The following is a 27782-nucleotide window of genomic DNA, read 5'->3' on the forward strand; positions in this document are numbered from 1 at the left end:
ATACCTATGATGTGGAAGAAGGTAGCTGTAAAACAGACCTAACTCCATACTCTATAGCCATGGAAAAAAAAAAGGAGGCAAATTCTAATGTGATGGGCATAGGCCATCTGGTCAGACTGCCTGAGTTCAAACTGTACCACTTAACATTATGACTTTGTGAAAGTTATTTCTCTGCTCCTCAGTTTTCTCATCTCTAAAATGGGTGGTTAAAATGGGGAAAGCAGGGGCAGTTGGGGTGGGATGAATTGGGAGATTGGGATTGCCGTATTTACATTACTAATAAAAAATATCAAATTGTACACTTTAAATATATGCAGTGTATTGTAGGTCAATTGTATCTCAATAAAAGTTCTTAAAAAAATAAAATAAAATGGGTTGTTAGGAGGGTTAAAAAAGAAATTACATGTAAGCCATTGGAATAAGTACCCCATAAATACTATTACTATTAAACCAAATCAATTAAGACACTATGATTCGATTAAGGAATACTATGATTCTATTTATACATATCTGTATACATTGGTATATGTATGGAAGATGTAGAAGGAAGCAAACAAATTCTTGGGGTTTAAAGAGTTTTACTTTCTTCCCTTCTGTATTGTTTTTCCCTCCTACCTATTCTCAAATCCTCAGCAAAAGTAATCTATTTGAAATAAACTGCTTCAGTGTCACCCCCATCTTAAAAGACTTCAGTGGTTTTCCATTACACTTAGGATCAAATCCATACTACCTACCCAGCCTTGCCTGTCCTGGCTCCTGCCGAGTTCTCTGGCCATTCTCTGGCCATTCTCGACCTTCATTTGATACACTAAAGCCACAGCTGCTTTCTGTCCAACTAACGTGCCTAACTCTTGCTTGACTCTGCAAAGGCTATTGGAATGCTCTTTTCTCTAGTCTTCCCAAAGCTAGTTCCCTCTCATCAATTAAAAGCCATCTTCTCACAGAAGCTTTCCCAGATCACTCTTATTAAAGTAGATCTCTCCACCATCACCATTTTTCATTCTATTTCTTGTCTATTTCTTTCCCAGAAAGCACCATCATTTAACATCTGGCTGTTTCTGCTTTGTTTTCTTTTGTCTTCCTTAGAAGGGTAGCTACAAGAGGGCAGGACCATGTTTATTTTTATACTACCACGGCCTGGTACTACAGCACTTGGTAGAGTCAGCACTTAACAAATGTTTGCTGAATGAATAAAATGCTATCCCATCTGTGCGGCAGGTCCTAAAGTAGTATTTCCACTCATGCCAATTGTCACTAAAAAAATACACAGAAAGCTTCAAAATAGCACGTGTTATTTTAAGTTACTCTTGTCAGAAATGGTTAATTATATGACAATGGTTTCCCAACTTTTCTCACTCGTGATGCAGTAAGAAAACAAGAATATAACCAGAAACAAAGGTTCACAACAATATTCTTTGTGAAACAAAAGTTCACAAAATCATACTTACCCTTGCTAAGAGAGATGCACTTTGATATTTCCTAGTCAATGTCATACGATATTGTAACCATTTTTACCTGATTTTTTTCTAAACTACTAAATAGTAGAAAGACAATGATGTGTACTATTGCAAGGTTTTGGTTTCTCATTCATGATTTCAATAAATTAAACTAATACCACTGAATCAAAAATGCAAAATTAATTTGTTAGGGGAAAGATAATTCAATTATATTACCAATTCTAAATTATTGCAAAGTCCAGAGTAACACTCTAACCATATTCATTAATCAAAAAAAAAAAAGCAATCTATTGATGTAGATATTCAAATTAGGAACCCCTTTCTAAGGAGGAGCCCCCAAATGATTTCAGATTGGAAAGAAAAGGATGAAAATTGATGTTTCTTCCCCATCTGATCTAACAGCAACCCAATTCTTCCAGACCTGCAAGCCAAAAACTTCAGTCACCCCTGACTCCTTCTCTCACTCCTCAAATCCAAGCCATCCTATTGGCTCTACCATCACAATCCAAAATCTGACACATCTCACTACCCCCACTGCCACTACCCTAGTCCAAGCCACCATCTCTTGCCATTACTGTCACAGCCTCCTAACTGGGCTCATGCCCTCCTTCAGTCTCTTCTCAACAGTGCAGTCAGTGATACTATTAAACCATTAAATCACAGCTTATTGCCCCTCTGCTCCAGTGTACTTTTGCATCTCAGAACAAAAGTCAAAATCCTTTCTAAAACCGGCAAAGCTGTACTTGACCTGCCCTCGCCCTTGATCATGCTGACTTCTACTACTCTCCAGCCACCGTAACCTTCCTCACTGTTCCTCAAACACACTAGACATATTTGCACCTCAAGGCCTTTGAACCTGCTCCCTCTGCCAGAAAAGCTCTTCCTACAGACAGCCAGCTCCCTTAATTTCTCTCTGGCCTTTACTCTAGTCATCTTCATCAAGCTATTTCTGGCCATCGCACCTAAAATTTCAACCCCTCATCTTCACACCCTCACCCCATCCATGTCCACAATCCTTTTCTCTGCTTTATTTTTCTTCTTAGCACTTAGCATATATTTCAGTTATTTGCTCTGTTTATTATCTGCTTCCCACAGACTGTAATCTCCATGAGGGCATAAATGTTTAACTATCAGCTGCTGCATCCTCAGCACCTAGAACAGTATGTGGCACTTAGTAGACACTCGATAAATATTTGAATGAGTAAGTGAATGCGTGAATAGACTTGGGACAAAGAAGAACACAGGGACAGAGACTCTGGAACAGGTAAGTTAGAACAACTAACTGCAGGTAAAGATCTGCAACTGAAGCTTCAAGGGCCGCCCCAGCACACCTGTGATGTCTCTGGCTCCATCCACACGTGGTGAACCAGGCTGGCAATCGCTATTCAAGATTAAACTAATGTCCACTACGTGCACTGAGTGTTCCTTCCAAGTTCATTATCTATTCTAATCAATCAAGAAGAAACTGGGGGGGCTTCCTAGGTGGTGCAGTGGTTAAGAATCTGCCTGCCAATGCAGGGGACACGGGTTTGATCCCTGCTCCAGGAAGATCCCACATGCCGCGGACCAACTAAGCCTGTGTGCCAAAACTGTTGAGCCTGCGCATTAGAGCCGGTGAGCCACAACTATTGAGCCCGTGTGCTGCAACTACTGAAGCCCACGAGCCTAGAGACCGTGCTCTGTGATAAGAGAAGCCACGGCAATGAGGAGCCCATGCATCACAAGAGTAGCCCCCACTCACCACAACTAAAGAAAGCCCACGCACAGCAAAAAAGACCCAACACAGCCAATAAAATAAATAAATAAATAAATTTATATAAAAAAAAAAAGAAGAAGAAACTGGGGGAAATGAAATCACAAGTGAAAAACATTACTGACTACCCATTTTGAACTGTTTTACCATATGCCACACTTGAAATTTATTATGAGGTATACACCAAAGGACATGGCTAAGACTAGAATTCTGAAGTAATACTGTGTGGACAAGAAAAATCTAAAGCATACCCTGCTATTAATCAACTGTCTGACCAAAATCTCACTGAACCTATTTCTTATATTGCTGTTAAAATAAGGATCACTACTATCCAACTCATGGTCAACTAGTTATTTCGAGGCTGAAATAACGGGAAAGTACTTTTAAAAGCATAAACGCTATACACCCTACAAATGCAAGAAGTTACTAAAGTCTAAGATGTTAACTTACTGGCCACTAGAAAGATTTATTTAAAACAATGTCCTTTTAGGGAAACTTTACATTTTAAAAGTTTTCATAGATTTATGAATCGGGAGGTAGAGATTTATCCCGTGGGCCTCAAATTAATAGAAAAAATCTTACTAGTACACTTGCTTCAGGAAAAGAACTAAGAAAAATGAAACTTTTTCTGTTATAGTAGTTATATTATGCAAGAATTTCCAAGAAATTAACCATAAGACTATTAATCTATTACTCAAAATGATACACACCAAAAATAAATTAACTAATTAATACATTTATATTTATACTGAAACTATCCCAAACCCTCAGGGATTGGGAGTTAGGGGAATGAATGCAAAAAAGGAAGAGGAAACTTTTTAGGGTGATGGAAACGCTCCTTCTTAATTGGAGTTGTGATTACATGGGTGAATACATTTGTCAAAACTCATCAAACTGTACATTTTAAACGGGCACAATTTACTGTAGGTAAATTATACCTCAGTAGAGTTAAACATTAAAAGTCTGTTTCCTTAAAAAAAAAAAAATCACTCCGTTGTACCAGGGTCACAAGGAGAACTTTTAAAACCTAATACAACAGGTTTGATTTACAAAAGAGGGTGACAGAACCTGAGCCAATGGCCAAAAAAAAAAATCAACTCATAACCTCAAGGTCAACTCAAAATAGAAAAAAAGCAGCATAATGGGGGAAAGGAGGAGGCATCTCAGCTTCTTCTCAAGACGATGAAAACCAAAAATGGTATTGCTTCCGAAGGCACAGAGGAAAGAGCAGAAGTTTGGAGCTTTCGAACAGGTTCGAGAGGCTCTAGACTGTTAGGTGAGAGGCCCTGAGGCTCAGTTTCCCTTTCCGTAAAACGGGCTAACGGTGACTCAGAGTTTAGCCAAGCTCACAGTAAGTGCTCCACACGTGACAGAGGCAAGATGTATGTTACTGAAGGCACCAGAATTTAGTGACGGCTGGAAAGGCATGCAGACCTAAGGGCCCCCAATCTCCGTCTCGGAGGGCCGTGGTCCCTTTCGTGAGCCTCGTCGCCCTCACCCGGCCTCACTTTCCTCCCTGAAACACCCCAGCACCACTGCCAGGCTCGACGACCTAGACCGCTGCAGCTCCCAGGGGCCGCCCACCTCCCGGGCCCCACCTCGTTAAGGAAGCGGGTGACATCGTAGACTCGCCCGTGGATCACCAGCCATATCTCCTTCGGAGAGTTGCGCTTCGCCACCTCCTCCAATCGGTAATAGGTGACTGAGGTCTCGACCCCTTCCCCCTTCCCATCGCAGCCGCTTGCTTCCGCAGTCGCCATTGGGCCTGAGGCACCTCTTCCCCAGCGCTCTCCGGGTTTCCGCAGCCGACTTCCTGGAGGTAGACCTCACGCTCAGTCCTCCCGGGCTTCCGTAACCGGGGCCCAGAAGGCCGGCGGAGGCTCCTAGCAACAGCCAATCACACTTCCGAATAGTTCCTGGTTCGTTTTCTTTTCGCCAATGAAACGCAACTCACCAATTTCAAATCCCACCCACTCTTCGCCCGATCCCAGGGGCGTAGGCCTGGTTCGAGGTCCAAATAACCAATCAGGGCCATCTAGCCCCTCCAATCTCACCAATCAGATGCCGTGATTTTGGAAAGGCGCCTAAGGGAGACACTTCCGTCGGAAAAAGAGGTTTCGTCTTCGCTTGGGGGACAGGGTTTCGGAAAATGGGTCCGAATCACCGTGTTCCCCTTTCCCTTCCCTTTGCCGTGATCCCTCCTGAATCACGCAGAATTCGTTTCCCCCCCACTTCCTGCGCAGCCTGGGTTCCAGCCCCAGATTGACATTTTTACTTTGCAGCCTCCAGGCTGTGACCTAGCGAATCCAGTCTCTCTATAAGGCTCAGTTTCCTCCTCACCAGGAAAATGGGCATGATAACCTCTACCTTATAGAGGAATCTGGCCGATTAAGTGAGAGAGAGAGTGTATTCATATACGTACAGAGCGCTCGGCATATAGTAATCAGTACATAAATGACAGGTGGTGGACCGAGGCCATGAGACTGACTGGGGGTGCCATAAGGAGTATCCCAAGTTTGTGCCACTACTAAAAATCTGGTTTTATTGTATGTCAGTTATATCTTAATAAGGCTCAGAGCGAGGTGAGGGGGGGTGGGAGGCGGATCTGATTTTTAAACAAATTCTTCAGTGATCAGGACAATGTACACTGTTTTGGATTCTGTGTGTTCTAAAGTAGAAATCGCCTCAACTGTCGCTTGCTAGAGGTCCCAGCATTTTTTTTAATTGGCTGCATTGGGTCTTCATTGCTACGCATGGACTTTCTCTAGTTGCAGCGAGCTAGGGCTACTCTTTATTGCGGTGCGCAGGCTTCTCCTTGTGGTGGCTTCTCTTGTTGCAGAGCACAGGCTGCAGGCACTAGGGCTTCAGTAGTTGTCGCTCTCGGGCTGTAGAGTGCAGGCTCAGTAGTTGCGGCACATGGGCTTAGTTGCACAGAAGCATGTGGGATCTTCCCCGAGCAGGGATAGGACCCGTGTCCCCTGCATTGGCGGGCGGATCTTAACCACTGCGCCACCAGGGAAGTCCCGAGGTCCCGGCATTTTGGGATTACAAGTTTGGTTAATATGCAGTGTTGTGAGCTGCTCATTTTTAACTGCCATTACAACTGACAAAACTGGTCATGGTGAGATGTCATTTTCACCACGTCTCTCTCCCATACTCTCCATAATGCACCCCCAACCATTTCCACCATTCCCTTTTATAAGCCTTGTGAACCAGCCACTGACCCCAAAACCTACTGGTATAAGCCCACATCTGTGGTCACACCAAGTCCACCCACTTAAGATACCTTTTTCCTTCCAATGCATACTCACCTTTCAAGCTCCTCAAATTCCTTCTTTTACACAACTCTCCTACCATTCTGAGCAGTGATTCCATCTCCAAACAGTACCTAAGCACATTACTATTTCGGATATTTCTGAAAGAAACAAAAACATTTACATGTATATATAAAAACTTAAGTGCTAGCAATAGAGATTTGTAGCAAATGGAAAGGGACACAACTCTGTATACATATTTGTTAAATGAACAATTCACACTTAACCCCGGAGTACATGAGTCAATTTAGAAGGCTATGTTAAAAATGCAGATTCCTGGGAATTCCCTGGAGGTCCAGGGGTTAGGACTCTGTGCTTTCAAGGCCAGGGCCCAGGTTCGATCCCTGGTCAGGGAACTGAGATCCTGCAAGCCACGTGGCACAGCCAAAAACAAACAAACAAACAAACAAATGCAGATTCCCTCCTGTCCAGACATGGAGTCCCTTCCTCACCTTGAATATTGGCTTGCTTTTTACTTACTTTGGCCAATAGATTGTGGCAGAAGTGATGCTGTGCAAAGTACAATGTCTAGACTTTAAGAGGCCTTGAAGTTTCCATCTTCACCATCTTAGAACAATTCACTATGCTGTGAAGAAGCCTGGGATTAAAGATGCCACCTACAAATTGGCACTTGCCATTTACTTCTACAAGGATCAAATTATGAGTCACTGAAGCTACTGACCTTCAACACCCCCTGAAAGGAGTTTAGGGTGAAGATCAGGAATGAGGCACTCTGTGCTCTGGGAAAAACTGGCAGAACATGTCTTCAGATAGATATTTTTAGGAGACAATTTTATGAGCCCAATTCTTTCGAGGAAATGAATCTCCTCTAGAAAGAATCTTTCTAGATTCTTCCTAGAATCTAAATCTAAAATCCTTCATGGTGACATCTGCTCCTCGTAAGTAGCAGTAACCTGCATGAGACCAGCAGAACCCTTCTGCAAAAAATATGTGCTTGACTGCATGTATTTCCCCTTCACCAGAATCACATATATACTGACCTTCCCCCCTACTTCTTTGGAGCAGTTTCTCAGAGCTATCTGAAATGCTGTCTCCCAGGCTATCGTCCTGATTTTGCCCCAAATGAAACTTAACTCACAACTCTCACATTCTGTGCATTGTTTTTTCAGTCGACAAAGATCAGCCACTTAAGTTGTCTCAGCTGAGCCCACCCCTTAATCAACTTGTTGGCTCAATGCCAACACACGAGCGTGTTCAGGCTCTATCAGCAGAACAGCCCCATCAACCCACAGAATCATGAGAAATAATAAAACACTGCTTTAAGACACACAAAAAATTTAAAAAGCAGATTCCTAGCCCCATTTCCAGAGACTCAGGTCCACTGGGCTGGATATAGAATCTGAAATTAACATTTTTAGCAAGTATTTTGAAAGACTCTGATGCAAGTGATCTATGGATAACTTTGGGAAACTGAACTTTGGAGGCATTTACAGTTATTACAAAATATTGGTTATATTCCCTGCCGTGAACAATACATCCTTGTAGCCTACCGCACACCCAATAATTTGTACCTCCCAATTTACCCCCCATATTGCCCCTCCCCTCCCCACCCACCGGTAACCACTAGTGTGTTCTCTACTATCTGTGAGTCTGTTTTGTGTTTTTTTAAAGTCATTCTTTTTTTTTTTTTTTTTGGCCAGCAGGGATTGAACCCAGGCCTTCGGTGGTGAAAGTACAGTTCTAACCGCTGGACCACCAGGGAATTGCCTGTGAGTGTGTTTTGAAGCATATTTGATATGTCTTTATCTTTCATGCAGTAAATTAGTAAAATCACACAGCATTCCCTTTACTACCACCACCTCTAGGAAAACTGAGTCCAACAGCTCAGAGGATAGCATGGAAGAAACTCTCAGCAAAGGGCGGGGTTGGACAAATATATTTGGAGTACCACAAAAGCAAAATCGGGCTTTCTGAGGCTGGGAAGAGGAAAGTGATTTGGGATTCCTCCAACAGCCGGAAGCCCACAAGCTTCTCCAAAGGGACCTAGGCTGGTGACAGGATTTTGGAGGGGAAGGGCTACATGCTAACGTGCAGAAAGATTGGACCCTCTGTGCCAGGGCTCCCAGCTAGCAGACAGATTTGAGCTCCAGTGTGGAGGCTGGCAGCTCTGCAGCAGATCTTTCGGGAGGTGAGCAATGTGGACAGAAGACTTAGAGGGCCCTTCCTGTATGTTTTGCTCGATACAAAACCCCTGGGGAGGAGGAGAGGGATGCTCATAAGTGACTGAGGCCAAATTGGCCACCATCATGGCAATTTGAATTAGAATCAGATTAAAGTGGTTTTTGTAAATTAATATTTAAATTTCTTTTTTTAGGGACTTCCCTGGTGGTCCAGTGGTTAAGACTCTAGTTCAGGGGCTTGGGTTCAATCTTTGGTCAGGGAACTAGATCGCGCATGCTGCAGCTAAGAGCCCAAATGGCGCTACTAAAAGATCCCACATGCTGCAATGAAGATCCCATGTGCTGCAACTAAGACCCGGCGAACCACATAAATACATTTTTTTAAATGTCTTTTTTAGAATTTCAAACAAGTTGAAAGAATAATACAATGAATTTCCATTTTAACTTAGATTCACCAATTGTTATTTTTCCACATTTGATTTCTTCCATATGTATTTATTTTTAATAATGTTAAACCAAACCATTTCAGAGTAAGTTGCAGATATCATGGCACTTTACCTCCAAATAATTCCGTATCTTCTATGAATAAGAACACACTCTTACATAGCCCTCCTATGATTTTTCAAGTTCAGGAATTTAACATTCATATAAAACTATTATCTAACATCCAAATTAATTTCCAGTTATTTTAATAATGTCCTTTGTGGGAATTTTGGTGTGTCTATGTGATCCAGGATCCAACTCAGGATAATGTATTGCATTTATTTATGTCTCCTTAGTTTCCTTTAATCAGGTACTATTTATTTATTTAGGCTGCCTGGGTCTTAGTTGTAGCATGCACGCGGAATCTAGTTCTCTGACCAGGGATTGAACTCCTGCCCTCTGCATTGGGAGTGTGGAGTCCTACCCACTGGACCACTAACGAAGTCCCTAATCAAGTATATTTCTTCAGCCTCTATTTTTCTTTTACGACATTGACATTTTTGAAAAGTATGGCTTCAAGTTGAATTTGATTCAGGAAAATACTGCAGCCTAAATGTATTGATTATTAATTCATATTCATAATTTATAGCACATGATAGCCAGAAGGTCTAGCTTGGAATCCCTGTCCCTGCTACTCACACACTTGGTAACCTTAGCCAGCTTTCTCAATCTCCCTTTTTCCAACTGGATACTCAGTTGTTCCAACACCATTTGATGAAAACAGTTCCCCACTGAATTGTTTTCATGTTTTCATTGAAAATAGATTGCCCATGAAAGTGTGGGTCTTTTTCTGAACTTTCTATTCTGTTCCAGTGATTTATTTGTCTATACTTATGCCAATTCTACACTGTCTTGGTTACGATTGCTTTGTAGGAAGGCTTGAAGTCAGGTAATGTAAGTCCTTCAGCTTTGCTTGTAGTTTTCAGAATTGTTTCTGCTATTCTAGATCCTTTTTATTTCCACATAAATTTTAAAATCAGCTTGTTGAACCAGGTGATCAAGGTTCACATCGTCAGTGATAAATCATGTTGATGGCATGTACTCCCTGGCATGTGCTACAAGGGCATTTCCCCACTGTGGCCTTATTCCCCCAAACCCATCATCTCAGTCTAAACATAGGAAAAACATTAGGCAAACCCAAACTGAGGAACATTCTACAAAATACCTGACCAATATCAATCAAAACTGTCAAACTCATTTAAAAATCAGAAACAAAACAAAAAACAAGGGAACAAGGAGAAACTGTCAGACCCAATTTGACTAAAGAGACACAACAACTCAATTCAAAGTGGCAACCTGGACTGGATCCTAAAACAAAAAAAGATATCGGGGAGAAAAACAGTGAAATTAAGATTAAAGTAACAGGAATGTACCAGCATTGATTTCTTAGTTTTGACAAATTGCACTATAGTATATTTAAGATGTTAACGTTACGGGAAGTGCGGTGAGGGGTGTATAAGAACTCTGTATTATTTTGCAACTTCTCTGTAAATCTAAAAGTATCCCCAAATAATAAGGTTACCTTTTAAAATCAGCCTGTTAATTTCTGTAAAAGAGCTTAGAGATGAATATATAAAGTATGAACACCTTAACAACCTTGAGACTCAAAATCCACAAACATGGTATACCACTCCATTTACCTGAATCTTTTTCTAACTTGTGGTTGGCAGCATAGAGGTCTTCTACATCTTTTGTTAAAATTATTTCTAAATATTCTATGGTTTTTATGCTATTATAAATGGAATCATTATATTTTCCAATTGTTTGCTGCTATAACAGAGAAATATAATTGATTTTGACTTAGTACCCTATGACCTTGTTAAACTCACTTATAGTTCTAGTGGTTGTTTTGTAGGTTTCTTAGGAATATCTACATAGTGGGACTTCCCTGGTGGTCCAGTGGTTAAGACCCTGTGCTGCCAATGCAGGGGGCCTGGGTTCCATCCCTAATCAGGGAACTAGATCCCGCATGTTGCAACTAAAGATCCCACATGCCACAACAAAGATCCCCATGGGCTGCAACTAATCCAGTGCACCCAAACAAACACATAAGTTTTTTTAGGAAGGAAATCTCCATGTAGCAATAATATCATCTGCTAATAGGGACAGTTTTACTTGTTCCTTTCCAATCTGTACGCCTTTTTTCCCCCTTGCCTTATTTCACTGGCAAGGACCATTTTACACTAGCATTTCTAGTAGAACATTGAATAAAAATGGTGAAATGAGCATCTCTAGCTTGTTTCCAATCTTAGGAGGGATCCAGTCTTTCACAATTAAATATGATGTTTGTAGATTTTTCAGTAGATACTCTTCATGCGATAGAGGGAAGAAATCTTCCATCTCCCTTGTTTCCTGAGGTCTTTTTTTTTTTCCTCTCTTTAAGTCCTAAAAGGAGATTGAAGCCTGTCAAATATTTTTTCTGCATCTATTAGGATGATATTCATATGATTTTTCTCCTTTATTCTGCTAATATGGTGAACTACTTCGAATAGTTTTCTAAAACTTAACCACCTTTGCATTTCTGGGATAAACCTCACTTGGTTACAATGTTAGTCTTTTTTATCTATTGTTGGGTTCAATTTGCTACAATTTTTTTTTTAAGGATCTTTGTGTCTATATTCAGGAGGAATGCTGTTCCCTAGTTTTCACTTCTTGACTGTCTTGATAGTTTTTTTCAAGCTCTTTGATAAATATTTACTGAGAAACTACAACTAAGTACTGTGTCAGTGTATTAAAACTCAGCATAATGCCTGCCACAGAGTCCTCAGTTAAATGCTGCCTAGTTTGCAGTTATTATTTCTAGGTGCTATAAATGAGACCCAGCTCTCAAGGAAACTTACTCTCTAAGAGGAAGTTGGTGCTTTCATATAAAACATTTTAAGATTAACATTTTACTACCACATGAAACATGTCAACATTAACATTTTACTCTCACTGTTTTTACAGACGTATTAGAAAATCCTCTCCCCACTGCTGTCCAGCTGTGAAATTTATCTCAGATAACAGGCTAGTGTGTGAGATGCTGCTCCTTGCAAGCTCATTTTACTGCTTTTGTATAAATAGCGGAAATGGAATAGGAAATTGTCAAGGAAGACACTGTGCATGCTCCTAGAGAATAGAGCCAGGAACAAGGATTCTGCCCCATTTTTTTGCAGACATCAAACACACTTCCTGGGTTCTCACAGTCTTTTTGCGGAGAAGTGCCCCTTTCCTATTCAAGAACGGAATACACTGAGGTAGCCCTCAAATCCGTTATTGCTCTTCTCAATGTATTATGTCCCCTGGCAACCTGTTTTCATCCCCTGCCAGTGGGAAGACAAACTCTTAAAGCCATCACAGTCCAACACTCTCCTTCCCTTCCCAGGTCCAGGCCTGGCCATCCAGTATTAGGGAAGCTTCAGGAAACTGTGCAAAGTTAAGAGCCCATATTGTCCAAGGTATGGCCTCAGGGAGGGTTGTTTGATTCTAAGCATCCTAGGATTGTTCCAAAATGGCTCAAAAAAAAAAAATTAAACATCTCAATAAAAAGTTTCTTGCTCACCTTTTCTACCCACTTTCCATTCCCTTCCACTCACCCACCCCAGATAATCACTTAATAATTTTTTGTGCATCCTTCCTGAATTTCTCTATGCAAATGCAAGTAAATACAAATATTTATACTTAGTTTTACTCATATATAAAAAGTAGCAAACATCACAGTTCTGCATCTTGCTATTTTTATTTAATGACATCTTAGAAATGTTTAGATAATAATACATAAAGTGCCTCCTCATTTATTTTGACAGTTGTATAGTTTTCCATAGTTCAGTACTCATAGTTTGCTTGAACGTATCATAATTTAACCAGTCTCCTACTGATGGAGATGTAGGTTTCCAGTGTTTTGGAATTACAAATATTGCTGTAATTAGTAACTTGGATCTTACATCATCGTACGCATGTACAAGAAGAAAATGGGACTTCTAATTCAAAGGCACATGCATCTGTACTGTTAGCAATTGTACCAATTTATATTCTCACTGGCAATGCATATGAGTGCCAGTTTCCTCACAGCCCCACAGAATGTGTTCTCAAACTTTTTGGATTATAACAATCAGACATTTGAAAAATTGTATCACACTGTAGTTTTGACTTGCATTTCTCTTCTTACGAGTGAGGTCAAACATCTTTTTCTATACTTAAGAGTCAGAAAGGAATTTATCAACCTTCCATCCAGATCAATAGCTGAAAAATAATCCTAATGGCCAAGACTTTCTTTTGATAGAAATCAAATCATCAAATGGATGATTTGATTTCTATATGCTGAGCACAAGCCTGCTTTAGGGGTATTCTCTCTGCCCAAGTTCATATTTGGATTTTAACATTCTAATCTCTGGTTAAATGTCAACCCCTGGGTGAGGCTTCAGTGAGCCACCACCAACTTCTAAGTGGCTACTTGGTCCAACATATCATTTTGTTTTCTTTCTATAGAGGTCACGGCTACATGATATTTTTCTTTTCTTTTTGACTCTCAAAATCAACTTTACTGGCATTCTGGAAACTAAGCAAAAGATTACAACATCCAGGTGAATGCTTAATCAAGAAAAAACAGTTGAATCTCAGTCAGAGAGCTTTGCGGTGTTTTAACTTATCTTGTCCCCACGCCCTGCTCTCTAGTTTGGCAGAAGCTTTGACACCAAGCTCCCACCCCTAGCACAAGTTCTTAGTCCTGGAGGTAGTAGAAGTGACCTCATTCTCAAAAAATTGTGGTTGCTCATTTCAACCAGTCTGGTGGCTTCCTGAAGGGCCAGCTCAAGAGGCTTGCTCTCATTTTGCCTAACTCAGAACTCTCCCAAGTCCAAGGCAGCTATTTGAAGGGCATTTAATAAATTTAAAGGCAAATGTATTAGCCACTGCCTGCCAGGACAAGGAATAATGGTTGGCCAAACAATAGACCAACCAAAACTAATAATATTTAGGTGTAAGGTATCTCTTTGAGACCCTGATTTTAATTCTTTTGAGTACCTGGAAATGAAATTGCTGGATCATATGGTAATTATATTTTTAATTTTTTGAGGAACTGCTATACTGTTTTCCATCACAGCTGTACCATTTTACATTCCCACCAACAGTGCACAAGGGTTCCGTTTTCTCCACATTCTCACCAATACTTATTATTTTTTTAGTTTTTCATAATACTCATCCTGATTGGGATGATGGGAAAACAATCTGGCCTTGCTACTGGCCTGCTCAGGCAGCCCCAAACCCTGAAGCTTTATTCTTAAAGCATTTTTAACTTCATGCTAACTTTGAGCAGTGGACGTGAGACCCACCCCCAGTTAAGTTCAGGTTAGGTTTGGGACACTGGGATATTTTCTTTCATCCATAATCATTGGATCTGGGCCTGTAAATCAAATAGTTAAGACACAAAACACAAACAAGGTTGTAATTTGTTTCTTCCTGCCCTCTGTTTTTCTTGGCATGGAAAAACTCAAGCTTTTCCTGACTGGAGATGGGTAATGACACTGGGGGAGTGATTCATTAAAAGTGGCCTGAGCAACCGGCCTTTTATTTCTTCTCATTCTTTCCCCTTATTGTCCAAACTCATGTAAGGAAACACATTGAATAAAATAATTCTCCTGCTGATAAACAACATTCCCTTGACTCTTGGTTCCTTTGCAGCTATATGTTCCCAGAATCAAAACCTTGGGAGCTGGGGAGGCCACTGTGGTAGATGTGATAGGTATTTCTGATAGAGAAGGAAGGTCAAGAACCCTGGCTTATGGAAGCCACCTTTTTCATCCCCTTTTCTCAACAAAATTATCTATTACATTAGAAAACTGTTTCCATCCCCTGGGATCCTGGCCACCCAAGCAGGAGTTGGTGTGGCTATGGGTAAGTCGCAGTTCCCTGTCTCTAAAATGGGTGTCATGACCCCAGTACTTTCCTCTCAAGTGAGTCCCATTAATGTCAACCATTCTCAAGGCCAGGAGAGAGAAAAGGAAGTGCTGATGATCAAAAATATTCACTTAATAGTACACATAGATCATAATATTAAGACAAATAGCATAATATACCACTTTCATCTTTTACACGACATGCTGCTATTTTATTTGAAATGTTTTTATAAAATTCTTAAAGATGTAAAGAATACACTTAAAAATATGTATAGAAAGAAGGAGGGACAATAATAGACCAAAATGCTAAGGACAGCTATCTCAGAGTTGAAGGCTTGGAGTTGATTTCAGTTTTCATCTATATCCTTTTCTGTGTCTTTTTAGTTCTTTTCACAGATTGTGTACTACTTTTGTTAAATCAAAAAGAAATGATACTATAGTGTTATTTTACTTACAGTGATTTGTGTGCCCCAACCTCTGGCACCTCTCTGGAAGTGGAACAAGTTCTTTTCAAAGAGATGGACATAGAAGGACATGAGTGGGACGGGAGTGGTGAAGGACAGATGTGACTGGGCTCAGGGTCAGGGTGAGGCTGTGGAAAAATACCAGTGATGTCACACCCTCAGCGTGGTTCTGGTCAAGGCTCACCCGGATCACCCCTCCATTGCCTTTTTTTCCCCCTACTCCATGTGAAATAATCCCAGTTTCTCTCACCTGCTGTTGTGAATCTAGCTTCCTTGCCTTTCATCATTTTTGTGGCCTCCCTCTGAGCCTGCTCCCAGTGCTCCACTATCTCTATGGATTCCCAAAGAGACCAGCTCCTCCCGTGGGGGACCCAGCCCGGAAGGGAAGACTGAGAGGATAAATCTGTGAGTCCCTGATAACCTAAGTGGGTGGTTCTTGTTGACTTTTGAGAAGGGGCGCGATAAATAGCATGCCTCCTCCCTACTCAGGCTCTGAATCAATTGGGGGTCTGGGTGGTCAGGAGATGAGTTATCTTCTGATAAGGCTATACGTCGGAGAATGTAGCTGAACATGTGTGCCCAATAGGCTTCCTTGAATCCTAATTAAACAGACTTTCCCACAGTCCCAGGCAACAGTAGACCAGGGTTCCCTCCCGATGTGGAGGAAGAGAACTTGTGTGCCTTCCCAGCGTCTCGACCCTAAGAGTCTAGGAAAAGGAAGACACTGAGAGACTCATGTCCAGTTTCTCCTAATGCCTTCCCTTCTCTAAGTGCACGAGAGGGAAGGCATGAAGAGGAGCCTGGAGCATTCATATTAATTGATGACCCTCTACAGGAAGGAAATATTTGAAGTGAGGAGAAAGCGTTTTCCTCTCCCAAAGTTCTTACTATTTCTTGGTATTTCTTGGATTGTAGAACATTTTGAGGATATGAAGCAAACGCTAAACCACCACCTCAGAAACGTGTACGTAAGTGCTGGGCTTTGGTATTAACGAGCTATATCTGCCTGCCTTTCCCTTTCTTCTGGTCTCTGTACCCCATCTTCCTGGGAGGAAATGTTCCTTTTCTAGTGTATGTGAAGCCCGTGGGGCTGCCAATCAGATGCTCTGCCTCCCCGGTTACAGTTGGGGCATGTGATCCAATCTGTCCAATCAGAGAAGCTCATTTCCCTGGCCGGGTTGTTTCGAATGCGCACTTGGTTTAAGGCACCCAGTCAGGGAATAGGACTAAGGGCAGGGAGACTATTTTTTTTTTTGGCACACGGGCTTAGTTGCTTAGTTGCTCCGCGGCATGTGGGAAGTGGGAAGTGGAGCTGGGATCGAACCCGTGATCTCTGCATTGGCAAGCGGATTCTTAACCACTGCGCCACCTAGGAAGCCCAGGAAGACTGCTTCTTTAAATGAATACTGAACTGGAAAAGAGTAAAGCTGGGAGCTCTCCACAGCTGTTTTGTCTGCCAAGTGGCAAGACTCTAAAGAATGGAGCCCAACAAAGCAGAAAGGTGCCCTGGGGATATTGTTGGCCCTTGGATCTAGTTAGAAATGAAATCTAGTCTTGTGGTTACAAGAGCCACTAAAATTTCCCCTTTTTGGCTCAAGTTAGTGGCAGGTAGGAGTTTGTTCTTTGCAATGTGTGCGCACACACAGAACTTGGCTTCCACTTTCCAGGGGTGCTTAGGCTATGAAGCCCAAACACCCATTGGATGTTCAGAGCCCCTTCTGTTAGTGGTGCCCTTTATAAATTTGAAAATTAATCAAGTATTCTAAAAGATTCACATAGATCTGGCTACTGCATTTGGGGCAGCAATACTTGCTTCTTCATGGTGGCACCATTTTTGCTTGCCAGCAACTTGGAAACCATACTGAAAGCACAGGCTGGAGGGCCTATAGCTTGAGAGAAGACAAGTAATATGGGTGCCTTGGAATGCAGAAAATTCTAGGAGAAAGTGACTGATCCTCTTTTCCTTCATATGTAATGGATGAGAGTTGGAGGTAGAAAGAAGAGAAAGACAGTCCCACCCAAACCAAAGAAGATGTGTGGGCAAGTTAACCTGCAAAGTGGCGCAAGGAGATTGATGCAGGGTAGTACAGAAACAGCTGTGGAAAAATAACAGCTAGCATTTTATTAAGCATTTACTCTAGGCTAGACATCGAACACTTCACATGCATTTGAACAATTCTGGGTGGTGGGTACTATTGTGATTCCTACTCTACACATGGTAAAACTGAGAGGAGAGGGGTTAGGCACTTGTAAGAGGGTTCCACGGCCCCTGGAGCGAGGATTCCACATCAGGGCCATCTGAAACCTGAACTTCCTAACCACCACGTCCTCCACTCTTGTTAAAGACCTGATTTAGAACCTAGCTTCTGTCACTTGCTCGTTGAGCGACCTTGGGCAAATCAGCCTCTCTGAGCTTGTTGCCGCACCTGGAAATTTCAGATATTATACCAGATAACTATTTTCTTAAAACTCTTTCAACTAAAAAATACCGCCCCCCCCCCCAAAAAAAAATTCAAAAATTTCAAAAACTTTTGAAGCACCCTAACTCCCCAATCTAGGATTTATATTCTTGGCCTGAGCTTTGCCCCTTAAGACTGTATAGGTTTGTTTTTCCCACAGATTTAGGATCAAAGGGCTCCTTTGGGTTATGTGTTTCTTTGAAATGGATTCAAAGGCATGCGCTTTCAAAGTGCAGGGGAAACTGGAAAGCCTTCATCCTTGCTGAGTGAATCAGCATCCCAGAGCACAGGTGACAAGTCCTGACCTATCCCTTCACTGTCTGATAAACCCACAGGTCACAGCTCTGAACCCAACCTCACTTTTCCTTCTTCCTGCCCCCTTTGTGGACTTTCTGATAAGGTGCCCTAAGTCAGCTATGACAGTGTTTTCTCTCTCTGCAGACACAGTCCCAAGGGCGTGCACTCTGCCTGCAAGCTCCCCAGCTGCTTCCAGCTCTCCCTCGCCCAGAGCCCTTTAATTGCTGCATTCCAACAAATTAGCCATGTGACAGAAGATTATTTTTAACTTCAATAGAGCAGCTCCCTCTCTTTTAATATATCATGCTTGGCCCACATTCCCTCGGTGAAAAGGGCACCATCGGCTACTTCTGAGAACTTTTAATTACTCCAATTGTTTGCAAAACCCTTAGAAGCTTAAAAAATTTTTGTTTCTTTCTCCTTTCCCAGTTTTCCCATTTGCTATTTAATGAAAGTTGAGGCTGAGTCCAAGTTGGGGACTTACCAGCTTTAATGGGTCTCCCCAAAATCTTCTCTAGCTGCCCCCATTCTCTGCAAGATAGTTTTTTAAAGTGCAAACCCACTGGAGGATGAGGAGAGGGCAAGTTTCAGAGTAACAATCCCACAGAAGGTGGCAGGATGAGGGTGGCTGGTGGCCTTAGGAAGACCAAGCGCTAAGCATCTCCTAGGTCTTCGGACTCTCCAAGAGGATCCTGATGATCAGGGTTGACACTGAGTCTGAGCCTTTCACCTTCAAATAAACCACACAGAACAACGAGCATCTCAGGGACCACCGTGTAAACCAAAGGCCCTTCTCCAATTTTTCTGAATTTCCTAAACCCCAGATACTTCTTTAATCTCATGAGGCCAAGTGGGCAGTGTGGCCAAAAATGATTGAGATTGTATCACCTGGAAAGGTCGAGGTAGAGTTGTATTTAAGTTTGACTCTCCCCCAAACTGAAAAATGTGCATTTTCTTATACCTGAGTTTTGTAAAGTAATTCATACAGGCTATGACAGTATGCATATCATTGCAGCCATTTTCTGTGCTATTCCCACCTATTATCCACGGTTTTGCTTTCCACCGTTTCAGTTACCCACAGTTAATCAAGATTTGAAAATATTAAATGGAAAATTCTACAAATAAGCAATTTATAAGTTTTAAATTGTGCACCATTCTGAGTAGCTTGATGAAATCTCATGCCACCCTGCTCCATCCCGCAGGGCCGTGAATCATCCCTTTGTCCAAGCAGCCACTGTATATACTCTACCTCGTTAGTCACTTAATAGCTGACTAGGTTAGCAGATTGACTGTCATCACATGGCAGTGTTCAAGTAACACTTATTTCACTTAACAATGGCCCCAGGGTGCAAGAGTAGTGTTTCTGGCAATTCAGATATTCTCTTACTGTGCCTAATTTATAAATTAAACTTTATCATAGGTATGTATGTATAGAAAAAAACATAGTATATATAGAGTTCGGTACTTTCCGAGGTTTCAGGCACCCACCAGGGGTCTTGGAACATATCCCCCGTGCATAAAGGGGAACTATTTTATATTTTTTATGCACAGTGAATTATAAAAAGATGGATGTGCATGTGTATGTGTGTGTGTACGGGTGAATGGGTGTATTTACATGTTGGTAAAAAGGAAGAAAGAGTAGGAACAGATACACGCAGGCTGACAGGTGGGAAAAAGCACAGCGCACTTGGGGAATTGAAAAAAGGCCAGTGTGACTGAAATCTGCAGAGAGTAACACATTGCACCCCCACAGCCTAGTTCCTTCAAGTTTTTTTTAATATTTATTTATTCATTTATTTATTTTGGCTGCACTGGGTCTTAGTTGTGGCATGTGGATCTTCAGTTGTGGCATGTGGACTCCTTAATTGCGGCACGCGTGCAGGATCTAGTTTCCCGACCAGGGATCGAAGCTTGACCCCCTGCATTGGGAGGGCAGAGTCTTACCCACTGGACTACCAGGGTAGTCCCTCAAGTTCTTATTTTTATTTATTTTTTCAAGTGTTAAAAATTGAGGTATATTTTACATAAAAATCAAATGTCTAGGACTTCCTAGGTGGCGCAGTGGATAAGAATCCACCTGCCAATGCAGGGGACATGGGTTCAAGCCCTGCTCTGGGAAGATTGCACGTGCCGCAGAGCAACTAAGCCCATGCGCCACAACTGTTGAGCCTGTGCTCTAGAGCCCGTGAGCCACAACTATCGAGCCCGTGTGCTACAATTATTGAAGCCCACACGCCTAGAGCCTGTGCTCTGCAACAAGAGAAGCCACTACAATGAGGAGCCCGCGCACTACAATGAAGAGTAACCCCCGCTCACAGCAACTAGAGAAAGCCCGTGTGCAGCAACGAAAACCCAACGCAGCCAATAAATAAATAAAATGAATAAAAAAAAACAAAAAAACAAATGTCTACATTTTAGTGTAGGTCAATGAATTTTGACAATTGCAAACAGTCATATAAACCACCACCCAAGTCAAAATATAAATGTTTCCTTCTCTTGAGAAAGTTGCCTAGTACCCCATTCCACTCAGTGCCCCCTCAACCTTGGACAGCCGCTCTTCTGATTTCTGTCACCTAGATCTGTCTCATTTGTTTTTGGAATCATGCAGTGTGTACTTCTGTCTTTCTACATTGTGTTTTTGAGATGCATCTGTATTGTTCCAACAGTTCCAAACTGGGTGGTGGTTTTCTGTTGGATTTGCAGGAATAAGTGGAAATAGTAAATTCAGGCCTAACCAGAACAACGTCATTGAAAGATTTCTTTAGAACGGGCTTACACTGACTGCCATGGACAACAATAATACTATTTAGACATGGCAAGGTGCTTTTGATTAAAAAGAAGTTCACAAAATGGACCTCACAGCTCGTCATTTGACTCAGCTCTTCTGCATTTAGAAGTTTCTCTTGGATAAATATATTCACACATGTGTGACATGATGTTTGTACAAGGAGGTGAATGTCAGGACTCTTTTTCATAGCTGAAGATTAGAAACAAACTAATGTCCATCAATAGGAATCTGATTAAATAAATCATAATGAATCCAGACAACGGAACACTATCCAGTCATGAAAATAAATGAGGAGGTTCCTTATGGACTGAAGTGAGATGTTCTCTGAAGGGAAAAAAGTAAGATGCGGAACAGTATGTGTTCATTCACTTGTTCAACAAATATTTATGGAGAAAATAACAATACAATTTGCCAGGCACTCCTCCGCACGCTGAGGACATATTATACCACATAAAATCCCTCCCCTTGTGCAGCACCCATTCTAGTGGCAGGAATAGAAGAAAAAATAAACAAATGAAAAATATATTTGTATGGTGTGCTATCATTAATATAAAATAAAAGAATAAAAAGGGGCAGAAAACATAAATGTATTCTTTTATTTTATTTTTTATTTTTTTATTCTTGGCTGTGCCTCAAGGCTTGGGGGATCTTAGTTCCCCGACCAGGAATTGAACCTGGGCCCCGGCAGGGAAAGCGCTGAGTCCTAACCATTGGACCACCAGGGGATTCCCAATGTGTTCTTTTAAATATACATAAAGTCTCTGTCTTGGAGAAGATACTCCAGAAACTGGAGAAGGGAACTGAGAAGCTGGGGGACATGGACAGAGGAACAAATGTCACTTTATGCTCTTTGTATCTTCTGAACTGTGAATATGCTACCTAACCCAGAATTAATGGATATAATTACATTTTTTTTTTAAGTTGGAAGAAGTATTTGGCAGCATTTCCAAGCACCTAGCCCTCAAATGTGGGAAACGCTCTACTGCTTTTTAATCAGGGCAGGAGGAAAGGGCTAGCTCCCAGCTGTCACTCACTGCAGTCATGAATTGAAGTCATAGCATCACTCTGCAAAGATTAAAGAGGCACCAGGAGGACAGAAGGAAATAAAATCAATCTGAGTCACATATGTTTCATGGGTATTTATAAAAGGCTTAGGCAGCTCCTTCCTAAATTTGAATTAATGTCAAGAGAGAATCATATCAGGAAATGCGAGTTCCTCTCTTCAAACTTTTTGGGACCATCCCATTCTGGAATGAATTGCACAGAGCCAAGTTCTTTCACAGGGAACATCTGTGTGTGGGGAAGTGGAGAGATGGGGAGCATAATAAAATGACCATCTGACACTGAACTTGGACACCTCTTATCTTTTTTCTCAGCTTCCCTTGGGTTGTCCACATGTTTGGTTGTATGGGAAGGAAGGTCTGTAAAACGCTTATGGTTTATTATTTGGGTTTACTCATATAACATGTGAAAGTGGCAATATGGAAGAGGAGCCTGATTGAAATCTGTACTCTTTGTGAATGTTTGTATTCCAGAAGCTTCCCAGAGTTGTTGGATGATGGCTCTATGATTACTGTCTCCTTGTGGGCTCTAGTCAACCAAAATGGGGAAAAAAAAAAAAAAAGTTTGGCTTTGAATAACAGGTTTATAATTATTTATCTTATCACACAATAAATTATCCCTTTTAAAACCCTACCATTATTTTTCTTATATTTTTCTTAACTTTTAATTACTAGTTGATATAGGAATACATTCTTTTTTGAAAAAATTACAGTGTTGCAGATAAAGTTTTGGTTCTCTTTAATCATTTCCTACAATGCTAATTTAGTTGGTCTGGAGTGTGGTTGGCAAGCAGTTACTTTCTAATAGTGCTTCTAATACACAGCAAAGTATGAGAAACACTTGTCTAACTGATATAGGACCCTAATATTTTTGGAAACTCAATACCTAGATGTTATGGGAAATGTGTATATGTATTGTTAATACAATAAATGGTTTTCTTTCTTTAAGTGAAAGGTGAGATTTGCCTTTCAAGACAGGTTGCATTTTAGCAAAAGCTCTTCTGTAAACTTTTGGGTTTTGCAAATAAAAAGCCAATTTGCAATCTTGGAATGGAGTTTGGGAACAATGAGACCCTAAACTTGGGTCAAAGTGGTCATCGTTGTGGGTATGTTGCACTTCTGTAGATTACAAGACGTGACTTGAGACTGGGGACTGAGGAAGAACTGATGAAGAAGTTTCTTAGCTAGAGACAGAGGAGGCTGTCAAGACCCTTTCGGAAGGTAAGGCTGAGACGCTCGAGGACTATGCTGTCAACATAGTAAACACCAACTGCATGCAGTTATTTATTTTTAAATATGAGTGAATTAAAATTAAATCAAATTAAAAATTCAGTTCCTCAGTCATAGCAGCCACATATAACTAGTGGCTACCATATTGGGCGCAAATATAGAACACTACCAGCATCAAAGAAAGCTCTTTGGGATAGTGCTACTGTAGAAATCATTTTGCACAGTCTTGTCCAGTTGCTAGTTTAAAATGTCCTTTCCTGAAATATAATTACTTGCTCTATTATCACACCTTCAACACAGTTTTAAAATAACAGTAACAGCTAACATTGATCGAAAACATATAATGGTCGATTTTCTTGGTCACAGACGAGTTTCACTCTTGCTAATTTAAGCACAAACAGATTTATTAAAGGGTATGGCTAGCTCCCAGAATCAGTAAGAAAGTTAGGAAGTAGACTCTAGGCTAAACATCCAGGAATGACTCCCACAATTATACTGCAGAACTCACTGACAAGCAAGCCACAGCTTCTGCCACCATCCAGAAGCTTCAGAACTGCTAAGCTGTCACCACGGCTGATGGTTCTAGAATCACATTGCCTTTGCCACGATCGGCCTCAGCAAAATGGATGCTTCACACCTGCCTCTCCCTCTCCTCTTACAGTTCTAAAGTCTCACACAAATGAAAACTCTCATAAACAGAACCGGAGCCGCAAGGGAGTGTGAGAAATGTCACGAGTGTTTCTCTCTCCAGCCTCTGCCGTTCAGGAAGTGAGCTAGGATGGGGCTGAAATGGATTTGGAACAAACCAGTCAGGCTAAAGTATCTGCCGTGACCTGCCGTGTGCCAAGTCCCGTGATCAGGCCCCGTCGCATTTTTTTCTCACAGGAATTCAGAGAGGAAAGGCCTATAATCAACCCCCTTTGACAGAGAAGGACACTACAGGAAATGGTGGGGCACACGTATAGTCTTAGCTGTGCTTTGGGAAGGCAGAAGAGGTCCGTCTGTCCTCTCTGGGAGAGAAGGAAAGTGGAGCAGGGAAGGGACAGCTGCCTGGAGAAGCCGGGATGAAAGAGGACCACACAGGAGAATAAAGCAGCAGTCCCAAGGTGACAGAGGACAGCCAGAATGAATCTGAGAACTCACGAGTGGTGCTGCTGGACGAATTCATGCCAGATTCCGGAGGCCCTGCCCTCTCCACAAATCCATGCTGCCCCCAAGGGGAAGAACCAGAACTGACACACACACAACAGAGACACAAGAACACTTGCCTGACTACATCCCAACAACCCCAGCTGCCATCTGTGGCACAGAACAGGAGGGCAAAAGTAAAGAACTCAGCAGGGAAGGCTTCCAGAAGGAGGTGAGCTTTTAGTGGGTTTGAGAGGAGAGCTTATGCATGGCTGTCAGGAGGCAGAGGGTTTCAGATGAAAGAACTCATCCGTCCTCAGCCAAGACTCATGCCAAAGCGGAAAGGGGCAGGCACTGTAGCATAGCAAAGCTAAGTGTCCTTGACTGAGGATGAAGGAGGCGAGTCAGTGTTTGGAAGAAAACAATAGATAAACCGGTTGGGAAGGGAACTGATTGCAGGATAAAATCATGTGAGACCCTTCCCGTGATTATAATTATATTCAAATATTAGTAAAGCATGTATTGAAACTCAATTTGGAGCAGAATGAAAATCTCGGGGAGTGGGTCCTAGACATTTTCTAACAAACACTCCAGGTTGATTCTCCTGATTTTCCTGTCCTGAGGGCTATTCCCAGTCTCAGTTCTCCTTCCCTGTGATGTAGCTCAAGCTTTTGGTGCGCCGGGGCTGGGTGGGCCCCTTTGCCACATCATTCCGTCCTGGAGACATTCTGGTAGGATCAAAAGATAACTATGCCAGGGAAAAGAATAAATCTCAAGGAAATGGGACTCTTGGAGCTGGGCAATTCAGAAAAATTTGAGAAAGGGGCATCAACACCCCAGAAATGTGGTGGCATGCATGATTCTTATTTTGCTTAAACTTTATCAAACAATACATTTTAACAAGTCTTTCCATCTGCCAGGTTCAATGTTAAGCAATTCAATAATACATTAAATCATTTAACCCCCACAGCAATTACCTAGACTATCCTCATTTTACAGACAAGAAAAATGAGACTTAGCAGTCTCACAGCTAAGAAGTGGACTCCACAGCCCACGGATTTAACCATCCTGCAATGCTGCCTTGACTTCTTCCTTATTTGTGTTTTCCTATTATTTTTTACATACTATGTTTGTATACTTGTCAGCTCCCAAGACTGGAAGTTTTTTTTTTTTTTAATAAATACATTTATTTATTTATGGGCTGCATTGGGTCTTCGTTGCTGCGCACAGGCTTTCTCTAGTTGTGGAGAGCAGGGGCTACTCTTGGTTGCTATGTGAGGGCTTCACATTGTAATGGCTTCTCTTGTTGCAGAGCTCAAGGGCTCTAGGCTCGTGGGCTTCAGTAGTTGTGGCACGCAGGCTTAGAATTTTCTTGAAGTGCAATGATCAAGTCTGATTCATCTTTTGACACCCTTACCCCCAGCACCTGATGGAGACTAGCACATAGTGAGTGCTTAATATACGTGAGCAAGACAGAGCTTTGTGACACAATAAACATTCACCTTATATACTTACACCCAACAATTCTTGCAGATAGTCACAGCTTCCAGATAACAAGTAGATGGAGTGAATCCTCTTATTGATATAGGACCATGGTCAAATGTGAGGGTCTTGGAGTCCCAAAGTCAAAGGTTTCAATCCTGCCTCAGCCACTTCTTAGTTATGTAATTTTAGGCCAATGTTAAAAGAAAAAATAAATGTTACAATTTATTAAGGGTTATCCATTAAAAAAAAAAGCACTGCTGTTGGGGCATGAAAAATAGCTGGGAAAGTTTATGATTCAGATGCTTAAATATATATATTAAATATGTATTTTACAAAAGTGGCAGATGGGTGGGTGCCCAGAGGAATTCAGTGTCTTGCTAGTGGGCCTGCTGACCCTCTCAGGCGTCTCCTGTTGAGAAAGTCCCAGGAGCAAGAACAGAGACTAGTGGTTAAATGTTAACTTGTGTTTATTTCTCTACAACTGCCTGCTGTTTAATTTGGCCAACCCAGTGAAGATTCTTTCGTAAGCCTGTGTGTAACTTCTAAACACCAGACCTACGACCTTTACACACATGCTAAACATTTATAGAGTGGGAAAGTTCTCCTTTTTCTCCATCAGTGGAGTGAATAAATACCAACATCCTCCCCTCCCCCCCCAAAAAAAAGTATTCTTTGATCTACACTACAGATAAACCAGTAATAATTCATCCTGATCAGCTAAGGGCAGTAAAGCAGATTCTTTGATAAGCCAATTAATTTCAGAGGGCAATTGGGGCTCGTTGCTTCCTGATGCTGATGTAGATTCTTAAAGTTACAGAATTTTAGAGCTGGAAAGAGATCTTTTTAGGTTAGCTCGTCAAACTGCCTGGTTTTAATGGACAGTTACAATCTGTTAAAACCAGATGAGAAAGCTGTGAGCTCCAGAGAGAGAAAAGGCAGCGTAGACTCACGTACAGATGTTAAAGAAGAGCCAGTAGGAACTGTTTGGTCACGACAATCTCGACAACATTTTAAGCTCTCTGCTGTATTGCTTTTTTGTTTTCCTTTATAATCTGGTGATCCCAGTGCAGTATTTGGGCCTGGAATTGGAAATCCGCGGACGCTGATCCTGTTCAACGCTGACGTCAGAAGCATTTGAGAATCCCTGCTGCCCCCTGCGGGAAATGTAAAATCTCACAGATTCTCCAGGTTGTATGGACTTCTTTTGAGTCAAAAAAAATTATAAAAGTAATATTTCCTTAGGCTAAAGTGTTTAAAAAAACATGAAAGGGCGTAAAGAGAAATACGACACCTGCCCCCCTTCTGTCACACCTCCCAGTGATCACTGTCATTAGCAATTTTTTGGGAACATTCATATTTTTTTCCACTTCTGTATGTATGTATATATCTATGCATACGTATACATATTTTATACACAAATAGGACAATCCTACATGCACTGTTTTGTAACGTCTCTTTTTTCTTTATTTTATTGATTTTCAATACATAATACGTTCAAACTAATCTAATGTTATTTCAATTATACCTCATTTTTTAAAAAGATATATGTCTTGTGTATAAATACAGATGATTGAACTTTGTGTACCTCAAAAAAAATAAATAAAACTAAAAAAAAAAGATGTCTTGAACATCTTTTCAAAGATTAATGAGTGAAGGGACATTTTCCTAGTTTCAGGTATTTTTCTGTTTCAAAAATGCTGCCCCGAATAACTCTGTGTCTATATTTTGGGACACAGGATAAAATCTGGGAAGAACTGTAGGTTCAAAGGTATGTGAATTTTAAGTTTTGATAGATGGCCAAATTGGTACTTTTAATGAAGAATGGATCCAGGGGTTTAACAACTCTATC

The 27782-nt window shown here is 41.4% G+C and overlaps 1 protein-coding gene across 1 annotated transcript in view; it reads right to left on the reverse strand.

Moving 5' to 3' along the window:
• LOC130838640 (cytochrome b5 type B) overlaps positions 1 to 5045 on the reverse strand; it is a 33100-nt gene extending 28055 nt beyond the window's left edge. The window contains exon 1 of the mRNA XM_057712054.1: positions 4809 to 5045. Within this exon, the coding sequence (XP_057568037.1) occupies positions 4809 to 4970 (162 nt within the window). The 5' untranslated portion in view covers positions 4971 to 5045. The remainder of the gene's footprint in view (positions 1 to 4808) is intronic.
• Between the last annotated feature and the right edge of the window lie 22737 nt (positions 5046 to 27782).

Source organism: Hippopotamus amphibius, chromosome 16 (genome assembly GCF_030028045.1).
Source record: "Hippopotamus amphibius kiboko isolate mHipAmp2 chromosome 16, mHipAmp2.hap2, whole genome shotgun sequence".
NCBI lineage: Eukaryota > Metazoa > Chordata > Mammalia > Artiodactyla > Hippopotamidae > Hippopotamus > Hippopotamus amphibius.